Source organism: Lepisma saccharinum, chromosome 4, assembly GCF_977018435.1.
Source record: "Lepisma saccharinum chromosome 4, izLepSacc3.1, whole genome shotgun sequence".
NCBI classification, from domain to species: domain Eukaryota; kingdom Metazoa; phylum Arthropoda; class Insecta; order Zygentoma; family Lepismatidae; genus Lepisma; species Lepisma saccharinum.
In genome coordinates, this window is record NC_139232.1 from 48,195,766 (window position 1) to 48,219,541 (window position 23,776).

Below are 23,776 nucleotides of genomic sequence, written 5' to 3' on the forward strand. Positions count from 1 at the left end.
GTAAGGGTTGAATCTCATTGCATAATAACTCCTCAACATCCTTGCTACTTTCTTCACTTTTATGCTGTACAGTATTTATTACATTTATACTGAATATATTGTGCTGGCTTCCACTGTAGTCAAAATTATTACCTCGAGTTTTGTTTATCGCATCTTCCTCTTCAGAGGGTGTAGAAGAAGATCTTACATTAGATGAAGTCTTATTTAAATATTGCACGGCCCTTGAGACGTAGTTAGGTTGTTTTTGATGCATGAAATCTGCCTTCTTCCCAGGTGATCTTTTATCTACATCCTTTATTTCATTCTTGTATCTACAAACATTAGAAAAATGATTTATCTTGCCACAAAATCTGCAAGCTTTCCCCATAGCTGGACAACCTTCAGCTCCATGTTTTGTTTTCGAACCACATCTATAGCAAATCCAGTTAAAATTCCGTGGACTATCTTGTTGCAATTGTCCTTTATAACATTTCTTTACCTCTAATTTGTTCTTGTACATACTTCTTGGTGTGTATGTGTTAACTTTGTGGATGTTTGAGTCTTGCTGAATATGGCTACCAAATCTGTCTAGTACTTCATGATTCCTAATGTAATCACAAACATCTTTGTACGTCTTTGGAGTCTCCATAATTAACTTCCTTTTTAATGTACCTTCCTCAAGTCCAAAAATTGTTTGTTGCTTTAATTCATTATCAAACTCTTCTGGCTTAAACCCACATGTTAATGACAACTTTTTAATTCGTGATATATAGTCATCCATTGATTCACCATGTTCTTTTTTAGCATTTTTAAATTTATATATCTCAAGCAACTTGTTTGTTTTAGGTTCATAAATATCAACGAGTTCTGTCAGCAAAACTTCGACAGGAAAACTACTAGGATCATTTGGAGCTAATTTAATATACAATGCCTCATAAGCATTATTTCCAATCACTGATAACAATAAATGAACCTTTTTATCTTCTTTAACTTCTTGTGCTTTTAAAAATGAATCAAATCTTCGCACATAAGCTTTAATATTACTTCCTACCTCATAGGATTCGAAGAATGGTGACGTATTCATTTTTCAAACTTCTTACAGTAGATTTGAATCTTCTATTCAACTACAATAATCTTATTAATTGTTCAACTCACAAATGTATCCAATCCATCGTCGCCACTTATCGTGTATTAATTCAAAGAACTTATTTAATGAAACACTTGGGTTCGAACATCTTTATTCTTCTTCTTCTTCTTTTTCTGACCCTATCAACTGGCAGTCGATTTTAGTCATCTTCCTGAGTTTTTTTTTTTTTTTTTATGTATTTAGTTCGCTATTCACTTATATTTCACAAGAATGAAAAAAAAATATCTATTGATAGTTATTTATACTGTTTGTTAGATCGTCAAATTACATCTTCTTGCATATCCATAAAGAAGCCATATGGTAGGAGGAGTAGGGTCCGTGAGCAGGGCAGTAAGAGATGTAGGGAATGGAATTCTATTTCGACGTAAACCACTATATAATTTATCTCGTTCTCTGTCAAAATTGGGACATTGTAAAAAGAGATGTGTAGCATCTTGATTATCTTCTCCACATGCGCAGGCTTGTTTTGTTGTAATATGTATTCGTGATAAATGATCATTAGTGCGAACATGACCTGTACGTAGACGTATTATAAAAGTAATAACTGATCTTGGAAAATTATATGGGTAGTACCAAGGTTTGTTTTGTGAATGTTCTGCAAACCATTTATATGTGTTGCCCGTGGAATGAAATTGTTCTATGCACCACTGTTTCCATTTTTCTTGAAGTTTATATTTAACTCTTGGAAGAAGGTCCGTGTATGGAAGTCTCGCAAGTGAGGTAGTTTCCGATGATCGAGCGGCTTTGGCATATGTGTCCACACGTTCATTTCCCGTGTTTACTTGGTGAGCCTTTACGTAACTAAACTGGACGTTGATATTTCTTCCATTAGCATACTGAGTTTGTTGGATTATAAGTATGATGAATAAAGGATGTTTACAAATCTGAGGATATGAGGAACTCAGCGCCATTAATACGCTTAAAGCATCTGTTATGATGAGAATTTTTGTGTAATTATTATGGATAGCGTAAGTGAGAGCTTTATATATTATATATATCGAACATCTTTATATTAACTCCATAACACATGTATATAAAAAATCAACAACCAGTAACTATAACAACAATAATATAAATGGCTGTTTCAGCCCATGTCTTCATAACTTAAACTAATATATAACAGAACACAATTGAGGGGTCTAGTGAGAGAGGGAGCTATGCCACTTTGACAAGAAATGGAAATAAATTGAGTTTTCTAAAGCATTGCGTTGAGTCATAATTTGTATAACAAAGGGTATTTTTTTTTTTGCTGAACATATTGTTAGGTAAATTATTCAAAAGGAAAAATATAAATTTCAATATAAATACCATTTATTATGTTTTGTATGGTATATTGTTGTAGTATACCCATGTGAAAAAATCAATCTAGCACATCAAATACTTTGAACAAGGATTAAATACATTTGCCTGAGTGTAAATCATGTTCACAGCGTTACATATGATCTACATAAAGACAACTTCATATGTCTTCTGGAGGATCTTCACTGTCCATTGTTTCTGTGGATTTTAGTTTTTGGTAAACACCATGAAGAACTGGAGGCATTATTGCCATGAGATCTTTTAACTTCAGGGCTGATATTAAATCTTGCACCGGTTACTGCAACACAACCTCTGCCACTCCTATTGAAGACACCATTAGTAAGTGGCATAGCTCCTTCTCTCACTCAAAATGCTGATGAGGACGTATTCAAGAACTCAGAAAATCTGCTGCAGAACAAGCGGGAGCTATGCTACATGGTTGTAGTTCACATGATAGATGACAGATGGTAGGAGAAGACTGAAAATGGCAAGAAATAATATTTTCAAGATTTGTGGCATAGCTCCGTCTCTCACTAGACCCCTCAATTGTTTGGACTAAAAGGAGTGCGGCACATTTCAGAGAATTTATTTATTCGTTATGGTGCCTCTATATTGCTGTTTTTATATATATATATATATAAACACACACACACACACACATACCCACCCATCAATGCAATGAAACTAAAACAGTGAAATAAAATGAGGTTTTTCATTCCCAACTGAACTTCCCCTCCCTTAATCAGAGGGTCTGCGCACACCTATGTCTGAACTTAATGGTGTTCTGGAACCAACAGCAACATCTTAGCAGAACTAGGGGACACCGTTCTAGCATGACTCTTTATGCTGCATTCTCTTTCTATAACCTGCTGGGCAATCCAGTGTGCTCTCAGAATATTTCATACATGCAATACTTTCAAATCAAAAAATATCAAATATGGCGGATTATTTTCAAGATGGCGCCCGTCGGAGCGTAGATATTGATTGGCTACTCGACTGAAAATATCATAAATGATAGAACAATTAATCCTACCAAGTCTCTTGCTTTTATCAACAAGTCAATGATTCGGGACTTAGCCTCCAGCCTGTGATAAAGATGTAAATTTTTGTGCTTTTGTTATGAGGTCTGAAGTCATGCGGTGGCTCGGTCGGTAACGCGTCTGACTACCATGCTAAAGGTCCCGGGTTCGATCCCTGGCCGGTTCAAATCCAGGAACTTTTCTAACGATGGAAGCGGCCCCGGCGCCCACCCAGCATCGAATAACATGGGTACCTGTGGGAAACCCTGGGGGGTAAAGGCAGTCAGGGGTGTGATGCTGATCACATCACCCCCACTCACGACCGGATCAAGAAAGTGTGGGGCGTTACCCCCACACCCCTATACGCCTTCATGGCATGGTGCTATGCACAGGGGAGTACTTTACCTTTTTTTTTATCTTGGCAAATTCAACAGGGGTTGGTTTGAACCAAGTTATACATTTTTTAACTTTTATATCAATTAATTTTGTTTATTTTTACAGTCATACACCTGGTAACACGGCAGAAGGTTGTTAGAAGCATAACAGACAACAAATTCCAGGTTCCTGTAGAAGTTCCCATTCGTGATGAAATTTTCAATTCCCAAGAAGGTAGTGATAGAATTTCCAGTTCCATGGAAGGTAGAAAAACAATCCAGAATGTTTTTCCAGCTGGTGTTGTTGTAGATCCTCAGACAAAGAACGTGATAATGAATGGGAAACCTGGTCATCTGCAGTTTTATTCAATGCAGTGCGAGAAGTTTCTGTATGATGTGAGTATTATTTGAATTTGTTACTTGAAGTTCTCAGATTTACTGGATATTGAAATATATTTAAATATATTTTTTAATATTCTTGTTCATTATCAGGGACGCAAATTTATGGTAAATAAGAATTCACAAAAGCGGAAATTCTAGATCAATGGTATATAGGAACAGAAAGTCTTAATTAATAATTCTCGAACAAAACAATGGAAGTTACTTAGTGTTTGTTAGAAGTCTTTAGACGAACGTGAAACCCTATTTTTTCTAGATTTATAAATTTACCTTAAATAACATTTTAAGAGAAATACAATTTACAAACAAGTCAATATAATTATTGATATATGAATCATTGTTAAGACTTTCAACTTGCAGTTATTCTCATAAAATGTTTTGCAGTTTTCTGAAAAACTTCTATTTCTTATTTTTCAAAAATAGATTTATTGGTTTATTATGAAACTTTACACTATTTGGAAATTTCTGAGAAAACCGGACATTGATAGGATTCACCGTTCTCGAGATATATCAAATCAAAAAATATCAAATATGGCAGATTATTTTCAAGATGGCGCCCGTCAGAGCGTAGATATTGATTGGCTACTCGACTGAAAATATCATTAATGATAGAACAATTAATCCTACCAAGTCTCTTGCTTTTATCAACAAGTCAATGATTCGGGACTTAGCCTCCAGCCTGTGATAAAGATGTAAATTTTTGTGCTTTTGTTATGAGCTCTGAAGTCATTTTGCGGTGGATGTATATCCCAGAGGACATTTAAGGAAAAGTTAGCCATTCTTGTGGCAGATAGATATCAGGTAATGTAATATTAGTATTTATTCTGTATTTGAGGACCGCCTCGATGAAATAGTTTAACATTATTGTCTTGTAATCAAGAGATGTCAGGTTCTATTCCCAGTGGAGGCAATAGTGAATAGTGGTTGTATTCGCACTTTAAACTGTAGGTCCAGTCCCTATTGGCAAATCTTTGCAAAAATTGAATAAAAAAAAACATCAAAATTATGGTCTTGGCCCATTAGTTCATTTACCAAAACTATGTTTAATCGATTCATAATTATTATTTTTTTCTTTTTAGCTGGATATTACTGGGAGAAATTATTTGACTGAAGAGAGAACAAATGTTATTGCGAATACAGATGTCATTAGAGTTGCCGTTTCATCTGATGGCATGTGGTTAGGAACTGTCGAAAAGCAAGATAACGGTGAATTTAATTTGGAACTTCGACTGAAATTTTGGATGTTCAATCAATCTAAGAGGAAGTAAGTTGTGCATGAATTATTGTTTGATATTAAAGTGAGCAAGATGTTATAAAAATCTTCTTGGACATCACATATTCCTACAGTTTTATGTTGTTTTTTTTCACTTTGTTCCCCTGAAAATCATAAAACCAATTTTCTGCTCTTCCACCTGAGTTATAGTAGGCAGAGACTTCTGATTCTGCTCATGTACAGTCAAGACACATCTTGAAAGTCAATGGGGTTGTTACAACCCAGAAGTGTCCGTGACTGTGGCTGTACATTATTGACAATGTAAATAGCCTTGTATCATTGCTTTGTGGCATATGATTAATACTTAATAGTAATTATTACCAAAGATGTCAACCATATTCCCAATACACTTATGAAAGTATTTACATAGCATTGTACAAAGTACAATCCAAAAGTTTGTGGACTCGACTCATAGTTCCTTACCGCGATGACTTCAAAACACAATGTACAATCACCGTCAGAGTAATCCCCGTCGCAACCTTTGCCAGCTCTGGTAAAGCTATGTTTTGCAACCTCTTGTAATGCCTCCTGTGATGCTGTTTTCACCTCAATTTCTGATGCAAAGTTGTGCCCATTTAGATTGGTTTACATGTTGGAAAAATTATTCAAGTTGCAGGGGACTAAGTCTGGTAAATAGGTGCAATGTTCCAGCACAGATGTTTCATGTGTCATGTGTGGCCATAAAGTCCAGTGATGAGTATGGACCAGTGGGCAGGCACATTATCACGGAGAAGGTACGATTGTCCACTTTGCCACATCCCAGACTACTTACGGCAAATGGAATTCCTTGAGATGCAAAGTAAACCACAAGCATAACTTTTCCTTTGCTTCGATTATGTGATTTTCTTCAGTCTGAAGACTCTGACTTCCATGTTGAAGAAGCACACTTTGATTGAATATCAAATAAGTAACCAAGTTAATTCACCTCTGGTTATCTTTTCTAAAAAATGATGGATCACTATCAGCATATTTTACACCATTTCCTTGTCTATTCTTCCTTTTGGTCCCAGATCAAGTGACGAGGTTCAAGGTGCTCACATACATGACGTAAGTTAAGATCTGCAGTTAAAATATGCTAGCTGATAATTACAGATAAAGTAGTACTGGTAGCAATGTCGATTACTTTGAACACACTGCTCCACACGCTTAATATTTTCCTCCGTCCTTGCACTCGCAGGTCAACCAGAGCACTCATTATCGGTGACAGATTCGTGGCTCTCTTGAAAGTGTCGATGCCACTCAATTACTTTTGAGGGCACTATTGTAGCCTCACTGTACACTCCTTACCATAGTGCAAGTCTCTGATGGCATATTTGCCAAACGCTGAGAAGATTTTATGTTCATAGAATGCTCTTGAAACAACTAACAATAGCAGATCTTGTCTGCACACGCTCTTCATGGAAGAATCCATTATGATTACAGAGAAGAGGGATGGTAGAATGCATTTCAGTTACTGTTCCTGCATGATCGTGCTTTCATGCAACAAATTTATGAATTTTACCCCATTAAACAAAGGTATCTGTCCACTGTAAGTGCTATTTGATTGTCGTACCTCAGCTTATCACCAGTTCTGGATTCTGCAAAATATTGCATTCATTGACTTCTTAATTGCAAATGGTTTGCTCACTTTAATTTCTAAAGTGCCATAAAATCCTTTTGGTTACTTCCATAATAATTAACAATTCGTATTGAGAAATTAAATTTTCTAGAAATATAGAAGTTACATTTTAAATTTGTTGTGGACAAACTACACTGGTCAAAAAAATTAGGGGAGCAAGCCAGAGGAAGCAAAAATGACCCAGAAAGTTGTACAAGAGTGATTTATTTGCATGTGTTTGGCTTTCCCTCTACAGATAAAGTTACGTTATGACCAATTACGGCTATGTCAGAGCCCAAGGGGGTGTTTATAAATACGGAGAAACTAGTACTCACTTTTATCCGCGAAGCTGTTTTTTCTTCTTTTTCGATTAATTTCAGTGGCCACTGCCACCATCCTCGTTGGAACTTGCTGCGCTGTTGCTTGGCGTGCGTCTTTTGTTCGTAGTTCTCTGGCTGCCGTTAGGTGCGCTGTTCGTCTTGGTACGTCGTCTGCTATTTCCGGGCGATAACTGCTGCAGTAGTGGAATCCAAGTATGGTGCGCTTGCCCGCTATCGATGTTTAGTTCGTGCGGGAAGTGCATTATGGCGTGCGTTTCCTTGATTTTGGTGTCTATGAGCGTGTGGGCAGTGTGTCTGACTCGAACCTTTTGAATTTTATGGCTATTGTATTTGATATGTCTAGCAAGACCAGTAGTGGGTTGGGCTTTTTTCGCATCTGCTAGGTGCTGTTGGATTCTTTCATTGACAGATCTGATGGACCTGCCGATGTAATGAGCCTTGCACTCACACTCCGCATCATATACACCTGGGTTGTCAAGGGGGGAGAGGAAGTACCGTTTGTGCTTGTTCAGTTTGTCAGTTATTTTGGAGTTGGGTTTGTGCGCTACTTTGATGCCAAATGGGAGAAGGGCTTTGGCTATGCGGTTGGAAGTGGTGGGATGGTAGGGGAAGGCAAACCATTTATATTGGTCGCTGGGGGTTGGTTGTGGCTGGGTTGCTTGTGGATGGGTTGATTGTGGTAGGTTAGGGTGTCTGACCTGTATTTCCGCCTTACTGCACCAAGTGGAGAGTTGTGATTCAGTGTAGCCATGCTTCAGAGCTATTTCTGTGATGGTGGCTATCTCCTCTCGTAGATCCTCTTCCTTGCCACAGTAGGAGAAGGCTCTTCGATAAAAGTTTAGCCACACATTGGCTTTTTGCTTAGGGGGATGGCTAGAGAGAGCATGTATGTACTGGTTGCCTGCATCCGGTTTTCTGTAGACGGTGGTTGTGAATTTGTTAAGTGCACGGCTAATGGTGATGTCCAGGAAGTTGATTTTACCAAGTTTTTCATGCTCTACGGTGAAGTTGAGCCTGGGGTGGATGCTATTTAGTTTGTTCACTAGGAGGTTGAGTTCTTCTGCCTTTTTATATACAACTATTGTGTCGTCCGCGTACCTTCCATATCTGATGTGTTGTAGTTCTGGAGTGTGGAGTATCTCTTTTTCAGCCAGGTGCATGACGATGTTGGCTAAAGGAGCTGATAGCGGGTTGCCCATCGCAAGGCCCTCGGATTGGTTGTAGAATTTATCTTCAAATTGAAAGTAATTGTGTTTTAGACAAACTTCCAATAGTCTGGTTATCTCTTGTACCTCTAGGGCCGGGATTCTGTTAGTTGTCAGCCATCTTTCCACCGAACGCAGTGCTAGGTCTATGGGGATTGAACTGTACATGTCTACTATATCAATGCTGGCTAGTTTTGCACTGTCAGCTTGCACTATTGAAGTTACCAGATTTTTAGCATCGGCACTGTTGCGAAACACGTATGTAAGTTTGTGGTTGAAAAGAGATATTTTGTTTTTTAGCCAGTTTGTTAGGTGAACTGTGGGGTAATTGAAGCCAGCTATTATTAGTCGCATGGGGATTCCAGGTTTATGAGTTTTAGGAATGCCATAGGCAATGGCAGGTGAAGGGTGGGGATTGAGGAGGAATTTGTGGCCTTGTTCACTAAGTATGGCACTAGATTTATGTGTTTATGCAAGTGAAACATGTATAACGACACACTACAGGTGAGTATACTATGGCCGAGTAAGTTGATACAAACTGTGATGTTCACAACAGAAACCGGTTTCTTTGGTAAGGTGTGTGGTGTTCTTCATCTCCTTGAACTGCTAATGCTGCTGCACACCTGTTTGGCATTGAATCAATTTAGATTATCGATAAGTTATTGGGGGAGCCTTTGCCACTCCTTCAGGACAACTATTTCCAGGTGTTAAAGAGTTGCAGGAGATCCCAGCCTAGCTGATATGAATCTTCACAGGGCATCCCAGATATGTTCAATTGGATTAAGGCGAGGAGGGACAATTACGTACTAGTTGTGCATTTATTTCAATATCATCGGATTGGGCACTGCTATTTAAAATGCTATTTAAAAAAGGGTTTAGTATGCAAGAGAATTTGAATTTCTCTCCATGTTGCAAGTGGAAACTGTTTTTCAATTTGATTGGTAAGCTAGACACGATGTTTGAAAAATATGATTAATAAGTATTTACAGAATCCTATGTCTTCCTTATGGGAAATTAACTTCAACTTCAAATTATGGCTAATCAAATGCGACTTTCGACTTTTCCTTCTACTATGACATAGTTCAAGGTGTCCTTTTCCGTCCATGTACTTTTCTACGACATTGGATGTTTGATATTCCCGAGAGAACAAATAAAACAGTGGTCCCATAAACCTAATGTATTTCTCCTTGCCTCATCCAGCCATCCTGGCAGTGTTGCCAAACCTGATGTGCATAAGAGAGCTACATTTCACCATTAATAGAGCTAAAGATGACTTTCAAGAATCTAGATTAATGAAGGCTGCATAAGGTGCCTCCTAGGGTAATTTTAGGTGTCAGAGGGGTAAGGGCACTGCTATTACTGTTAGCTTTAAAGTTATGGCAATTTATTCTTAATTTTCACTGCCTAGATTTGGTGGCATCACCCATCTCAATAATCCAATGATGTTCATATGAAATCGAAAATAAAGGTTTCCCAGATAATAATATTATCATCTTCACCTTATCCACAGTGCTATATATAAAAACTTCTGGGGAGGAAAGAGTGGGTGGGGGACGCAGCCTATATATGAATATCACGTCACGTGCAAAATGTACACTCGTGGCAAAGGTGGGTCTTTATTGGCCGGAGCTAGTGGTAACATCATGGTGGGGCAGAGGGCAGGTGCCACAGTTCACTCAAACGAGTGCACAAAAGAACCAGATCTGGCTCCAAAGGAGTGTAGTTGGCAACAGTGATCGGCAGCTGCCCAGCGAGAAAGACCTAGGGGAAATTCTGCCTCCTTACCTTAACGTGTGGGAAACTTTTGGGCCATACCATTCTCTTGATGCCCTCATCCAGAAACATGTTCACCATCCATGCTCATTGAGGGTGGACATTTTCATTCATAAAAGTGAACGATTCGCCAATTTCTGCAATCAGAGGCAGAACATGAGGCCTGAGGATCTCGTCTGGACCCCACTGGGCTGTGAAGCTACATTTCATGATGACATGGAGGTTGGTAAATTGGCGATTCTTGTCCACACAATAATTCCACTGCCACCACACTGGGATATTTCATGCACATTAGCTGGACAATCACGAGTTCCACGTTCCTTCCAGATCATCGTGCGTCTATTGTCCGACTGCAGAATAAAGAATAAAGCATGACTCATCAGAGAAGAGAACTTGATTCCACTGTGCATGCCCCTAATCACGGTGTTTTGTGGCCAAGTTTCTACTCCCCAAGATGATGTGCAGTCAAAGGAACATAAACCAATGGCCTTCGTGCATGCTGTTGCAGTGAGAAGCTCACGTTGCAGGTCAGTCGCAGTTTGTTGTCTATTCCAGCGAGCCGTTATCAGTAAATACTAGTCATCCCTTGCTGTTGTTGCCCATACACTGCCTTGTCATAGTCTCCACCGTACATTTCCCATCTCCTGAAAACATGTCCACAGCCAGGAAATGACACTTGGAGACACACCAAGGGCTTCTGCCATTGTATCTGTCCCGCTTCCACAGTTCCAATGGCTCTCCATGCGATAGATTCTTGTGAACCGCGCTGTGGCAGCATTGTTTGTTTTGAATACCCACTACGCAAGCCCACACTCTCTCTCTCACAGTTAGTCTTGTACTACAGTGTGCCAGTGTGGCTATTTAGTTTCACATCTTATGACCTTTTGTGAGTCATGCCTCGTGAAATGACTCCTGATGCTGCTGTGCACACTCTCCAGTGTGGATTGTTACAGCAAGAATCATTGAGCACAAATAAATCTTAGTTGCACAGTTTGGTGGGTCATGAATTCAGTCTGGCTTGCTCTTCTATTTTTTTTTTATTTTTTTTGACCAGTGTATATGGTTTTTGGAGTAGAAATTTTGTGTCAAATACTCTAGGAAGAGGGGTCATATTTTGAACTCTTATGTAGAAGTCTATTCAATAAATGTCTATTGGTATTTAGGTGCTTGGTAGACAGTTTGGAGTAATATTTTACCCTAATTATGTATTGTTTACACTATATTTTTTATGATTTGTTTTTAAATAAAGGAATTCTTCGTTAATCATTAGTCAACACATGGCACCCCTGATACTTACTTACTTGCTTGTCACCACTTTCTCAACAGCCAATCAATAAGTTTTAGTTTATCAATATTCCATGACAAAATATGTTATGACAATGTACTTGCCCCTTTTTGGAACATCTAAAATTAACATTGTCTGTAATCTCACATTTTCTGTTTGTCAAAAACAGAATATGCATACATAAACTATAGGGATTTTTTTTCAGTATTGCAACTATTGATATAAAACACTACTACTAATAGTTAATGATAGGAACACTCAAAATTGAGGTACATCTTTAAAAAAAAAAAAAGGGTTGATGTTTCTGCATTTCAGTGCAGCCTGTAGAACAGTCCAGGGCTTTTTTTTTTAGTCCAGTGCTTTTTTTTTTAATACTGTTTCTGAAAATTTCTGAAATTTAGCTCTAGAGGGTTGTTGGTGTAATTGTTATACATTTAGTGGTCCCCAATGGCGCAGTGGTAGCGTGGTCGCTTTGTAATCATGGGGTGTCCCAGGTTCAAACCTGGTGGAGGCACATAGTGGTTCAGATCCCACTGTAAACTGTAGGCCCAGTGCCGATTAGCTTTATGTGCATAAAGTTGACTTAAAACACTAAATTAATAAATCAACAATGTTATACATTTAGTGTGGATTATTTCTCTTCTACTCTACAGTTATTACAAGCATAAAAACACAGTTTCTCGTTGTGAAGTTTCAGGAGAACACACACTCCCTTCATCAGACATTTATTTTTAGTTAACAATTAACATTTTTTTTTTAAAAAAAAGAGAATCCGTTATACAATGGATGCTGTCAATGTTACATTGTTGTAATATAGAAACTTAAGCAGACAAGCAGTCTGTTTTATTTTTATTTCAGATAAAAAAAATTCAATCACATTATTTCTTATTTAAAAAAAAAAAATTTATGAATCCCAAAAATCATCATTGCTTTCACAAAGTTTCTTGATGTTTTCTTTTACATTAAGTTTTTAATGATGGTGGCTTACTCCACTTGAAACTCCATTGTGGGTCTATGTTACCATTTTCATTATTTAATTTATTCCAGTATTGTTCTGCAATGAACAAAGCTTCCCAGACATTCAAATCTATGTTTCCCATCACACTTTTTATAACCCTCCTCTTTTTAATCATTAAAATCCATTGCAGAAGAACACTGGAATAAATGAAATAATGAAAATGGTAACATAGACCCACTATGGAATTTTCTTTTTCACAAGTGGAATAAGCCAGTAAGCCACCATCTTAAGTAAGCCACCATTCTCTTTTTGTTTAAAAAAATGTTAACCATTGTTATAACTGTACCTTTAGTCAAACTAAAAAATAAATGTCTGATGAGGGGAGCGTGTGTTCTGAAACGTCACAACGAGAAACTGTGTTTTTATGCTTGTAATAACCGTAGCCTAGAAGAGAAATAGATCTACAATGCAAACAATGCGTACATACAAGAAAAACTATTAGTATGGATGTTTTTTTTTAATTTCAGCTTTGAGTTGAACACAAATTTTGAACTCCCACATGATGTTGATGTGTTTTCCCTGCAATTTCAACCACTTGTTGAAAGCAATGACCAGCTACTTGCTGCTTCTTGCGGAGGTGACAATAAGTTCAGGATTTGGAGTCTAGTTGAGGAAATCGGAGGGAGTGATGGTAATTTTTGTTTTTTAATCCAATTTGTTTTTTTTTTATTTATTTTAAAATTTGTTAAAAAATTACTGTTGTAAGAAATTATGCAGGACAAACAGTTGTTTATTATTGTAGAGAAATATGAGTGAAGAACCATTTATGACTTCTTACTGAGCTGCTACTTATATCTCTCTTTTATTCTCTTAAATTAGAGACGTAAGACGGGATACGGATGGGAAGGAAATTAAGTAATTCCACACAGCAGATGGGGAACTGCAGACCAAATGTCTGCAATTTCCTGATAGTTTCGGAATTGCTGCGATAAGAAACTGCATTGAGACTGTCAAATCAGTTATTTCCCCCCCCTCGAGTCATCTTAAAGATATTTGGTTTTTAAAAATGCAGTGACACAAGATGAACAGAAAAGTATCAATACTAGCGTGACTTCGTGACTACATACACACAACTTTGTCGGGTCCAGCACACCCTGCTCCCCAACAAGCTTCCGGCCAGCAGTGTCCTGGATTTTCACTTATGAAATAAAGCAACTCTAATCATACCAAAAGTTGATCCATCCGTACCCCCACCCCCACGTGAACTATATATACTCCCATGTGCGTAACAATATCCCATACTGAAATGGTACGATATATTTTGAATTTTGTACTGCAAAAAAAGCCACCTCATCTCGTTACCCCGAACGCATTAATTGGTTGGTTCACAACTTCACCTCTAAGGATCCTATCGAGACGAGACATGGCAGCCTTGGTCTCGTTCTTGTTGAGAGTTGTAAATGTCTGTCTCGTGTTTATTTGTAAATGTCTCATTGACAGTCTTGTCTCGATTTATAAACATCCGTCTCTGTTTGGGAGGGCAATTCTCGTTCTCGTCTCAAGTCTAGAAAAATATAGAATTAACAACGTATGCAGAGGCTTATCATTATAATACAAAAAAATAACCTTTCTTAATATATTTTTTTTTGACTCCTCGTTTTAACGGTACGAGCCCTCGAAAACTGAATATTATCTTGCTTTTATATGCAAACCAAACCACAGATTCAGAATTTCCAGGAATGAACTGGCGTTGTAATTATAATACACAAAATTCATGATGTATCTGAGGAAGTCGCATGTTCAAGGTTTGACTCTCAACCTGGGCATGACCGTTACCTTGTGAGTGATATTTCATTGAACTGGAAATTGTCACATTTGAGGATGTTTGCTCGAGACTTTGGGGACAGCTAGGTAGATGCTTCTATTGTTAATGTTAGTGTTGCTCACGAGACAAGACATTTTCTGTCTCATATCATAAAAGGCGATGGGACAAGAACTAGTGAATGTTTTCGAAATGAGATGGGACAGAAGAAAAAGTTCGTCTCTTATCGTGGCAGGTTGGGTGATACTTAAATTGTGCTTGTTGTTGGTGGTGGTAGTGTGTGTATGTGTTGGGGGGCGGGGTGTGTCCTCCTTAAGCCCGACTTCGAATACTGCTTGTAGTCATTCATCTTCATTGTAGCAATTAGCCAAAAGTGGGAAGAATGTGATGTTAGAGAAGATACATACTAAATTAACCATGCGTTCTCATCGTTGCGGTTAAACAAAGTGACGGAAAAGTAGGCTAAATACAAAAATTTGCAATATATATATTAACTGAAGAAAACTCATTTACTGAAGGAAATTTAAAAACTCCCCGTACCTTTTTATACTGTATCACCTCTTATATTACAGAAATTAGCATGTAAACCAGTGTGTTCTAAACGTTATCTTAAAATTTGCGAAGAAAATATTATGACGAAAATAATTGTAATTCCAGAAAAGTCATTCCTATAACATTAAGTTCTTGCCAGTCAGAAGCAACCTATGTATTCGCAATGAACAAGGCTGTTCACGTGTTCAGCCATTGACAGTTACAAGTTTTGCTTTGTGACCTTAATGGGAAAACCCTCTACCGAGTGGCTGAATTATAGTAAATACTGCTATACTGCTAGGGCATAATTCATCTCCAAGAAATGGAGCACAGATTTTTGCGCTGGAAGTTACAAGATACTTGTTTTACACAGTAACAAGTGACCTTGCTTTCACTTCCTTGGCTCATGCTAAGTTGACGGGACGAGCAGAAGCCCCGCCTGCACGCATTTCTAAGTGATGACGTCAGAGGACCTCCTGTCTGTGGAGAGGACGTTTTCAAATCCGTGACGTAGTAGGTGAATTTCAGCGGTGTTTGAAGGTATGTTTCTCGAGAACCAAAACAAATATCGCCGAGATATTTTGCTCATCTCATGTTTGTGTCATTATCTGTAAAATGAATGGATTTAAAAAGTTTTTCATGTCAAAGTGGAAATGTCCATTTACAATATGAAATTCGTAGCTAGACATAAACAGTGTTTCCAAGAAAGCTGGCTTTTTTGAATGGGTGGTTCTTTCCAAGTGTTATCTTCATATTTTGGTAGGCTTAGTACATACGTATATGTGTAGTGTAAACATATTCACATAACTAGTGTAGTGTAAACATAACTAGAGTAGTTTTGTGTGTGTTTTTAATAGAACCCAAGAGCATGATATGATTTTCAATGTTTGAATTTGTTATACGAATACAGTATGTAACATTCTTATTCGTACACACGGATTTTCAAAGAAAATGCTTTAATATCTGAAAGGAAATACACTCTTTTGTAATTGTTTCTTTACAATTCAATAACTAATATCACTAGGAACATAAAATCTTACCCAAATTCTGTATAACCAATGACAATAATAAATTAAATGAAACTGAAAGAGAAACATGCCATTTTTTGTACAACTTTTCTATTCGTACACTTAATAATATAAAAGAAAAAAGTATATTCAGAGCAAATTGACTGACAGTTCTAATACTTGGATGCGTATCCTTTGGCTTTAATTACTGCTTGACACCTGTTCTTCATAGAATTAACCAGTTTCCAACATGTTTCAGAGCTTATTTTATTCCACTCGGCTCACAACAGTTGTCAACTCTTGTTTGGACTTGACGCCTTCTTTATGGACTCGCCTCTTCAAAATTGTCCATAAATGCTCAATGGGATTTAAGTCTGGACTTTGAGCTGGTGTTTGTAGTAGTTTGGGCACATTCCATATTGGCCAATTCATGTTAACTCCCGCCTTATGCTTACTGTCATTGTCTTGTTGGAATCTGTAAATAGGCGGCATGTCCATTTTTTGGCTGCACTGGTTTACATTGTTCTTCAATATGTCTAAATAGACAGTGACGTGCACTGAGGAGTAGCTAGTCTAGCAGAGATAGATTAATCAATCTCACATCTCTAATTATTTTCAATTCACAATATTTATTGTCTTGTTAAAGCTACAATTCATATGCAACACTTTCTTTTTCACGCGTTTCTCGTCCCTCGGTGTGATCGGCGGACAAAACTGGCCTAGCTCGCTCTTCTTCCACCTTAGCAGTTCCAGGTAGAAACGGGTTTCCGAAGGAAAAGGGAAGATTTCTGCCTCTACCTCCCTTGTCCCCTCACCCCCGCTGCAATGGTTGAAAGCCCGTGCTTTCAGGTCCCCAGTCTATCTCCTATAGGACAGATAGGGGATTGGTTTCTCATAGATTTTTTTGTAAATCCTCTAAAGAACTCAGGGTAAAATTTTCTGCAGTTCTCTGTATTTACACAACATTTTACACGTTGTACAATATGTATGTATAATATGGGATGTAGTTTTATTATTTATGAAATGGGAACATGTTATGTTATGCTTTCTTTATTATTATTATTTTTTTAAAAATATGGAATATATAATGATTGAATTACAAATATTTGCTCAGGCTCTCTCTCGCTCTCGTTTTAGTAGTGTTTTATTTAAATATACTAATCTCATGGCCTGTAACGGATGTATTTATTTGGGCAAGAGATCGCACGTTCATATTGTTGTTGTTTTGGTTTATTTTACTTTGCTTTTCTGCCACATTTGGTTATCGTGAAAATGAGGATAATGTGATGAAATTAAAGAAGGGACCTCGAACAATCCAGACCGGGATTCGAACCCGTGATGAGCGTGCATTCTTGTCCCTGTGTTGTACTCTGCAGTGAATAATGAAATAATTTGAAATGAAAAATGTATTTCAGAACTCAAGAAGCCAAATGAATATTATTAAAGAAACTACAAAAAAGTGTGTTCTGTTACCTGTTTTGTTTCTGTGCATAAAGTGGACTTAAAGCACCAAATCAACCAACCGTGGGGGAGTGGTTATCTCAGTGCACTAGGACACCAGGAGTTCCAGGTTCGAACCCCGACCTGGGAATGGGTGTTCTTTGTGTTTGTCCCTTCATTCATTTTATCGTATCATCTTCGCAATTAACCAAATGTGACAAAAAAGCGACGCTAAGTAACAAAAATTAAATCAAATCATTCACTGATTACTTGATTTGGTTTATTGTACTTCGCTTTTCCGCCACTTTTGGCTAAACGCGAAGATGTTACAATATAATTAATGAAGAGACACACTCAAAGAACACCCATGGCCAAGCCGAGATTCGAACCCAGGATCTCTGGCTTAGTAGTCAAATCAAATCTTTTTTTTTTCAAATGGGGGTGGGGGTTACGTGTACTTTTTTTAGTACTCATTCATCATTTTGCAATCTTTTCCTGTTATTGAAGTTCTATTTTTAGGAATACTGGGTCCTAAAGGGGGGAGGGGTATGAGTCACAGCAACCCCCTTCCCCCCCTGATCACGCCACTGATTGCTACCCCAAGTGTCGACATCACCGCACGTCACTATAAATAGACATATGCATCCATGATACCATCAATAAACTGGATGGTACCAACACCTTTGGAGGGCATACAGCCCCAAATCATTAATGACCCACCACCATGTTTAACTGTTGGAAATGTGTTAATGTGATCATTGTCTTTATTTATTTGATTTTCTCCAGACCCTATTTATCCCGTCTGTTCCGTATATATTAATCTTGGACTTGTCTGACCATATGACAATATCCCAAAATTCCTGGTCCTTATGGATGTGCTGTTTCACGAATGAAAGTCTATTCCTGCGATTCACCTTATTTACATACGGCCTCTTTCGTGGTCTTCTGCCATGATATCCATGCTTCTACAAGGCACGTCAGACAGTTTGATCAGACATCATCTTGCCAGCAACATTTTCTACTAATGGTCGTAACTGAGGAACACTTAGTTGGGGGTTTTCTTGCACTCTTTTTAAAATAAAGCGTTCATCACGTTTATTCAACAAGTCTCTCTTTTGGTTCTCTCGGCACATTCTGTGTTGAATCTTTCTCTCTAAATTTGTTTACTATGTATTGAACTGTGGAGTGTGATTTATTGACTGTTTGTCCAATTTTGCTTAACGAATAACCTCTAAGGGCCAAATTTATAATAACATCCTCCAGATCGGAACTAAGTTCCTTGCCCATTTCGAACATGCTGATAGATAGACGATAGGCCTACAACAATACCTACGCCAGCATTCCGCTTGACGGGGAGCACGCCTGCATGTTCAAACTTGTTACGAGTTGCAAACTGCACGAAATCGCCTGAATAGTGTTGGCGCTGTATGGGAGGAAGATTGAAACTCTTGCCTGTACGATTAACAATGTTGCATGAAACAGCACGTTTTTCTCTTTTCACACAAATTATATGCTCTGTTTATACACTTTAAACATACAGTTTTATTGACGTTTGTTGGTGAAACCTTCATTAACATTAATTTCCAGGTACATATGAAAATGATTATATTTACTAGTAGATATGACATTTTCCTTGGAAATTCTATGTGTACGAATAACAATGTTACATACTGTATGTACATGAAGCAAAATAGAAAATACTGCTCGACCTTTTGAAAATCTAGTTTCAGGTCTCTTTACATTAAATTTTGTGTTCAGTAAAATATATATTTGTATTCTGGCTTTCCAGCACAGTACATGGCCACTAAACCTGGTCATGGAGCAACTAGTAATGTATTTTTGTGCTTGGTGCAGTGGCTCTCAACCTTTTTGCGACCACAGCCCAGGATATTTATTTCTTACAAATCAATGCCCTGATCCCAACTATTTCACTCATAAATACATTTCTGATCTTTAAACTATATATGGAAATTAATATTGATATATCAAGTATGGTATAATCATAGTTCAATTATGTATAGACTTGCTGTCAAATATAAAATTAGATAAAAAAAATAGTCGTCAATACCTGTGTGTAACGGACATTTTGCGCCACAGCAGTTGAAAAACACTGGCACTAAATCTGAAGTATAGAAGCAATAAGACTGGCCGCAAATCTGGACTGGACCTACAGTTTGAAATTAGATCTGAAGCACTCTGCCTCCACTGAGGATTGAACCTCAGACCTCTTCTTATTACAAATCATTACTTTATACCACACCAGAGGGTCAAAGCAAAACGTTCATCGTGCATGCAAGTATAACAGACCGAAATGCATGCCAATGAGAAATCAGTGTAGTTCGAGCAACATGTAAGTGACATGTTTATCTCATTGTTGCATTTCGGTTTAAAAGGTTGAATGAATTACTGAGGGTCTGCTTCCAAGTGACACATGTCACTTGTTGCTTCGGTCTGAAAGTTCCCTGAGAAAACGGTACAGGCCAAGTGACAGTTGCAGCTTATGTTGCTTCGGTTCGAGAGGTTGCATTTACTTCTAATGGTTGGTTTCCAAGAGCCACGTGTCGCTTCCATCTCAAACAGGGTGGCCACTCTAGGACCATGATAAAATTCAAGTAAAATTGCCGGTTTTCAAGGCCAAATTTCCCAAAAATTCAGGGGTCCAAGAAGAAGTTTTCTCTATTTCAATCGTACGTATTGCCGACTCTCACCATTCGCACACATACCTACACATAAATAATTAACAATATAAATGGTCTGTGTGATTCCAAAAAATCTAATTCAATTAAACAATTTAATATATCTACAAGCGCACATCACAAATGTTACAGGATTTACCTAATCTAATTATACAAAAATTCTTTTCTATATATCAGGCAACTTCCTTTTCCCCTCCTCGATAAAAATAAAAGCTAAACTGTGTAAAACTTGCCTCTGGCATTTGTAAATGTATGAATTCATTTGGATTAACATAGTTGCCATTTTCACGTCTACAGAGAAAAATTCACGCAAAATTCCCGGTCTCGAACATATCAGTGATCTGTTAGTTCGTATGAACTTTCCAGCCTTATCATTACCAGTGCATAGTTAGAGATCAGTTAGTTCATTGAACTCTCCAGCCTAATTATTGCCTATTTTTGTGGAAGCAGGAAAGGTTTATTATCCATTTTGCCTTGACTCATCTCACTCAACAGGTCGCTAGGTGCCGTGGCTTGCTGCGAGTTGATAGCTTCCTGGAGATAAGACCTTGCTCGAGAAAAGGTTTATTATCCACGCATAATTCCCGGAGACAATAATTCATGCATAATTCCCAGAATTCAAAAAATTCCAGGTGATTAGCCATCACGTCAAAGCACTGTTAAACAGGATATATACACACTATACTTCTGCATGTGTGTTGTGAATAGTAAAGATTTTTAATTGTCCCGAAACAGCGAATACTTTGGTATTAACATTTGTTTCATATGACATGAACATTTAAATTGAGACACAAACATGTAAAAGCTTGTTTTAAGTCCATTTCATGGTCAGATGTGCTCATCAGGACTACACCTTCAGTTTTAACCAAATTTGGAGTGAAGCACAATGAAACACCAGTCTATGAGAATATGTAGTGCTTGTGCTGCAACTTTAAAAAAAAATAATGGAAATTACGGTGTTGAGCAGGGTGCTAACAGAAAGAAAATGAACACAATATTTTAGTATGATCGCTGCTTTCCTTCAGAACCATTCACACACTAAAAATAAGGTCAGTGTTCAATAATTCTTTTATCTGCGATTTTGTTTCCATAAAAAAATAAAAGGACTGTAACTTCTCTGTCTTCAACAATCGTATTATTTTTAAATATTATGGTAATATCTAAGACAGCACTACTTTTCTCTACCTGCAAGCCACTGTTGACTTCCCCTCCCTTTCTTCAGCTTTTTTGTAACATATACGACAGGCTGGCAAGTTTGGCACCAGTAACTTCTCTGACAGCTTGATAAATATCAGTTTCCGATCTTCTTCAGGCAGATACGACTTGCCCAATGTTATGCAAAGAAGGAAAGCAGGATTATTTAGCACAGGCCAATCTGGCTCAGGGGTGCATTGCCCGTTCCCTGTCCTCCGATGCAAGTGACAAAAATAGAATTCCAAGTCGAGAGTCTGGCTCCTTGGTTGCAGCTGATAGGAAAACCTGTATGGCAACTGGTGGCAAATGTTATCATCACGGAAATCTTGAACTCCAAGAGCAACATTCTTTCGATCAAGCACAGCTAAAAACGTATAACTGAAGTCTTTTCCTTGTTCGGACTAAAATCGCTGACCGTATAACTGAAATATAATAGTACACAGCCTTAAGAAAATTGGCAGAGACTTCCAGAAAAAAAAGTACTAACGAACAAAATGTACTATCGCGAAATGTATAAATGCAATTTCACTGTATTAAAATTTGTTCAAAATATTGATTAGTATTTTAGTGTAAATATTCCACTTGAATTATATGCATCAATTTACAAAGATCTTTGCTTTAAAATATTCAAGAATTACATGAGAATATTAAATCACATCTTATGTAATCACATTTTTTTTTTTTTTTTTTTACAGAAAACTTGTGCAAAATACTAGCAGTGATCAGAAAGAAAGGTTAGAAGGGCCTTAAATTTCAGTGTAGTTGTAGTGGAGTAAAGTAAATATATGTCTGTACTGATACCATGTATATCTTATTGCACATGTAGGCAAGGCCTGTTCTGACTGGAAGTAGTTGCACACGTTTGAAACATTGATCGAGAATGGAAGTGAGGGTTGTGATTAATTTTTCAACTGTCCAGATTCATATCGAACTGGTGGAAGTATGTGATGATGTGTTGTAAAGGCAGCATGCAACAAATTTCATAGACATCGACTCGATCCCAGTTCCCAACTTTTATTAGACACAGTCCCCTGAAAAACATATACAGGGTGTCTGGAAAGTTAACTCCCTATTTAAAGGTTCCTATAACTTTTTTTTAAAAAGCACCGCATTTGCATGAAACAAAATGTATTGCGATCCCTGAAGTGGTTGAATTTAATTGCTAATTTGTGCTTTCTTCTCACAGTGATAATGAGCCGTGTCTGACACTGTGAGGGGTACAGCTGGTATCCCATTACGAAGGTGCAGAGATGGTGGTGGGGTGTTCACGGATCTCGTGCTTCAGTGGATGACAAGACATTCAGTATCTGTCATTGCAAGATGACTATGGGACTTCGAACAAACATATTGTGCACCATCTGCAAATTTTCCTCCAATCTGGATGTTGAGGAACAACCGCTTCTGCGATTATCTACTACAGACACCATAGTCATCAGCTTGCAATGGCAGTTTCTTATGACCTTAGCATCCACTGAAGCAGGAGATCTACGAACGCCCCACCACCATCTCTCCATCTGTACTACATACTGCCACACTTAACAGGATACCAGCTGGGCATGCTTAACGCAGTGTCAAACATTGGTCATTATGGGCTGCTCTTGTCACCATGAGGAGAAAACACAAGTTAGCAATTAAATTCAACCACTTCAGGGATCGCAATTCAGCTTTTTACAAAAGTTGTATTTTTTCAATAGAGAGTTGAGTTACTTTCCGACCACATTGTACTTGTTTTGAATATGAATTTGGTTATAAAAAAACCTTGGAATGCAGGTAAATACCATGTTTCACTCTAGTACACTTACATAATGAAAAATCATGTAACAGTTAAGTGTAAGAATTAGAATTAATGTATATCTATATAAAATTGTTTTTCTTGTTTCAGAAAGCAGTAAATTGTACTGGAGGATGGAAAGTGTTGGTTTCTACAAGGGTATGATGCCAGGGGATCTTTCATTTTCATCAGATGGGTCACTACTTGCTGTGTCTTTTGAATCAGTTGTGACAGTTTGGGCTCCTGAAAGTAATCAGCTAAAGTGCTCTTTAAGTAATCGGAAGTTCAGTGAAAAAATAAGGTAAGAGGAGCAATAAAACTACATAGATTACTGTTTGTAATTTTTCTACCTTTAGTTACTTTTTTTTCTGCTATATGCTTATGCTGGTATTAATGCAGGGGAAATGACGGATATTGATAATATTTGCTGTGGAAATTGTATTAAGATTTTACATATCTTGTTCCAGAACGTAGGTAAAGAATGTGAGTTTTTAAAATTACCGTGCCTGTCACATCTTGTCCTTCTTCTGTTCTATCTTAATTTAATTATCATAATTTAAACCTATTGCTGCCCCCTCCCCACCAATCTCTGTGGTTGTAAAAACAAGAGGAAGATGCCCACCCAAGCCACTGTTGTCCTGCTCTCTGGTGAAGGAAACGCACACA

At 37.7% G+C, this 23,776-nt stretch overlaps 1 protein-coding gene across 1 annotated transcript in view; it reads left to right on the forward strand.

Moving 5' to 3' along the window:
• Window positions 1–23,776, forward strand: part of l(2)05287 (WD repeat-containing protein l(2)05287) — a 151,315-nt gene that overhangs the window by 30,134 nt on the left and 97,405 nt on the right. The window contains exons 6-9 of the mRNA XM_083120484.1: window positions 3,946–4,214; window positions 5,297–5,481; window positions 13,177–13,340; window positions 23,222–23,411. Of these exons, the coding sequence (XP_082976610.1) occupies window positions 3,946–4,214; window positions 5,297–5,481; window positions 13,177–13,340; window positions 23,222–23,411 (808 nt within the window). The remainder of the gene's footprint in view (window positions 1–3,945; window positions 4,215–5,296; window positions 5,482–13,176; window positions 13,341–23,221; window positions 23,412–23,776) is intronic.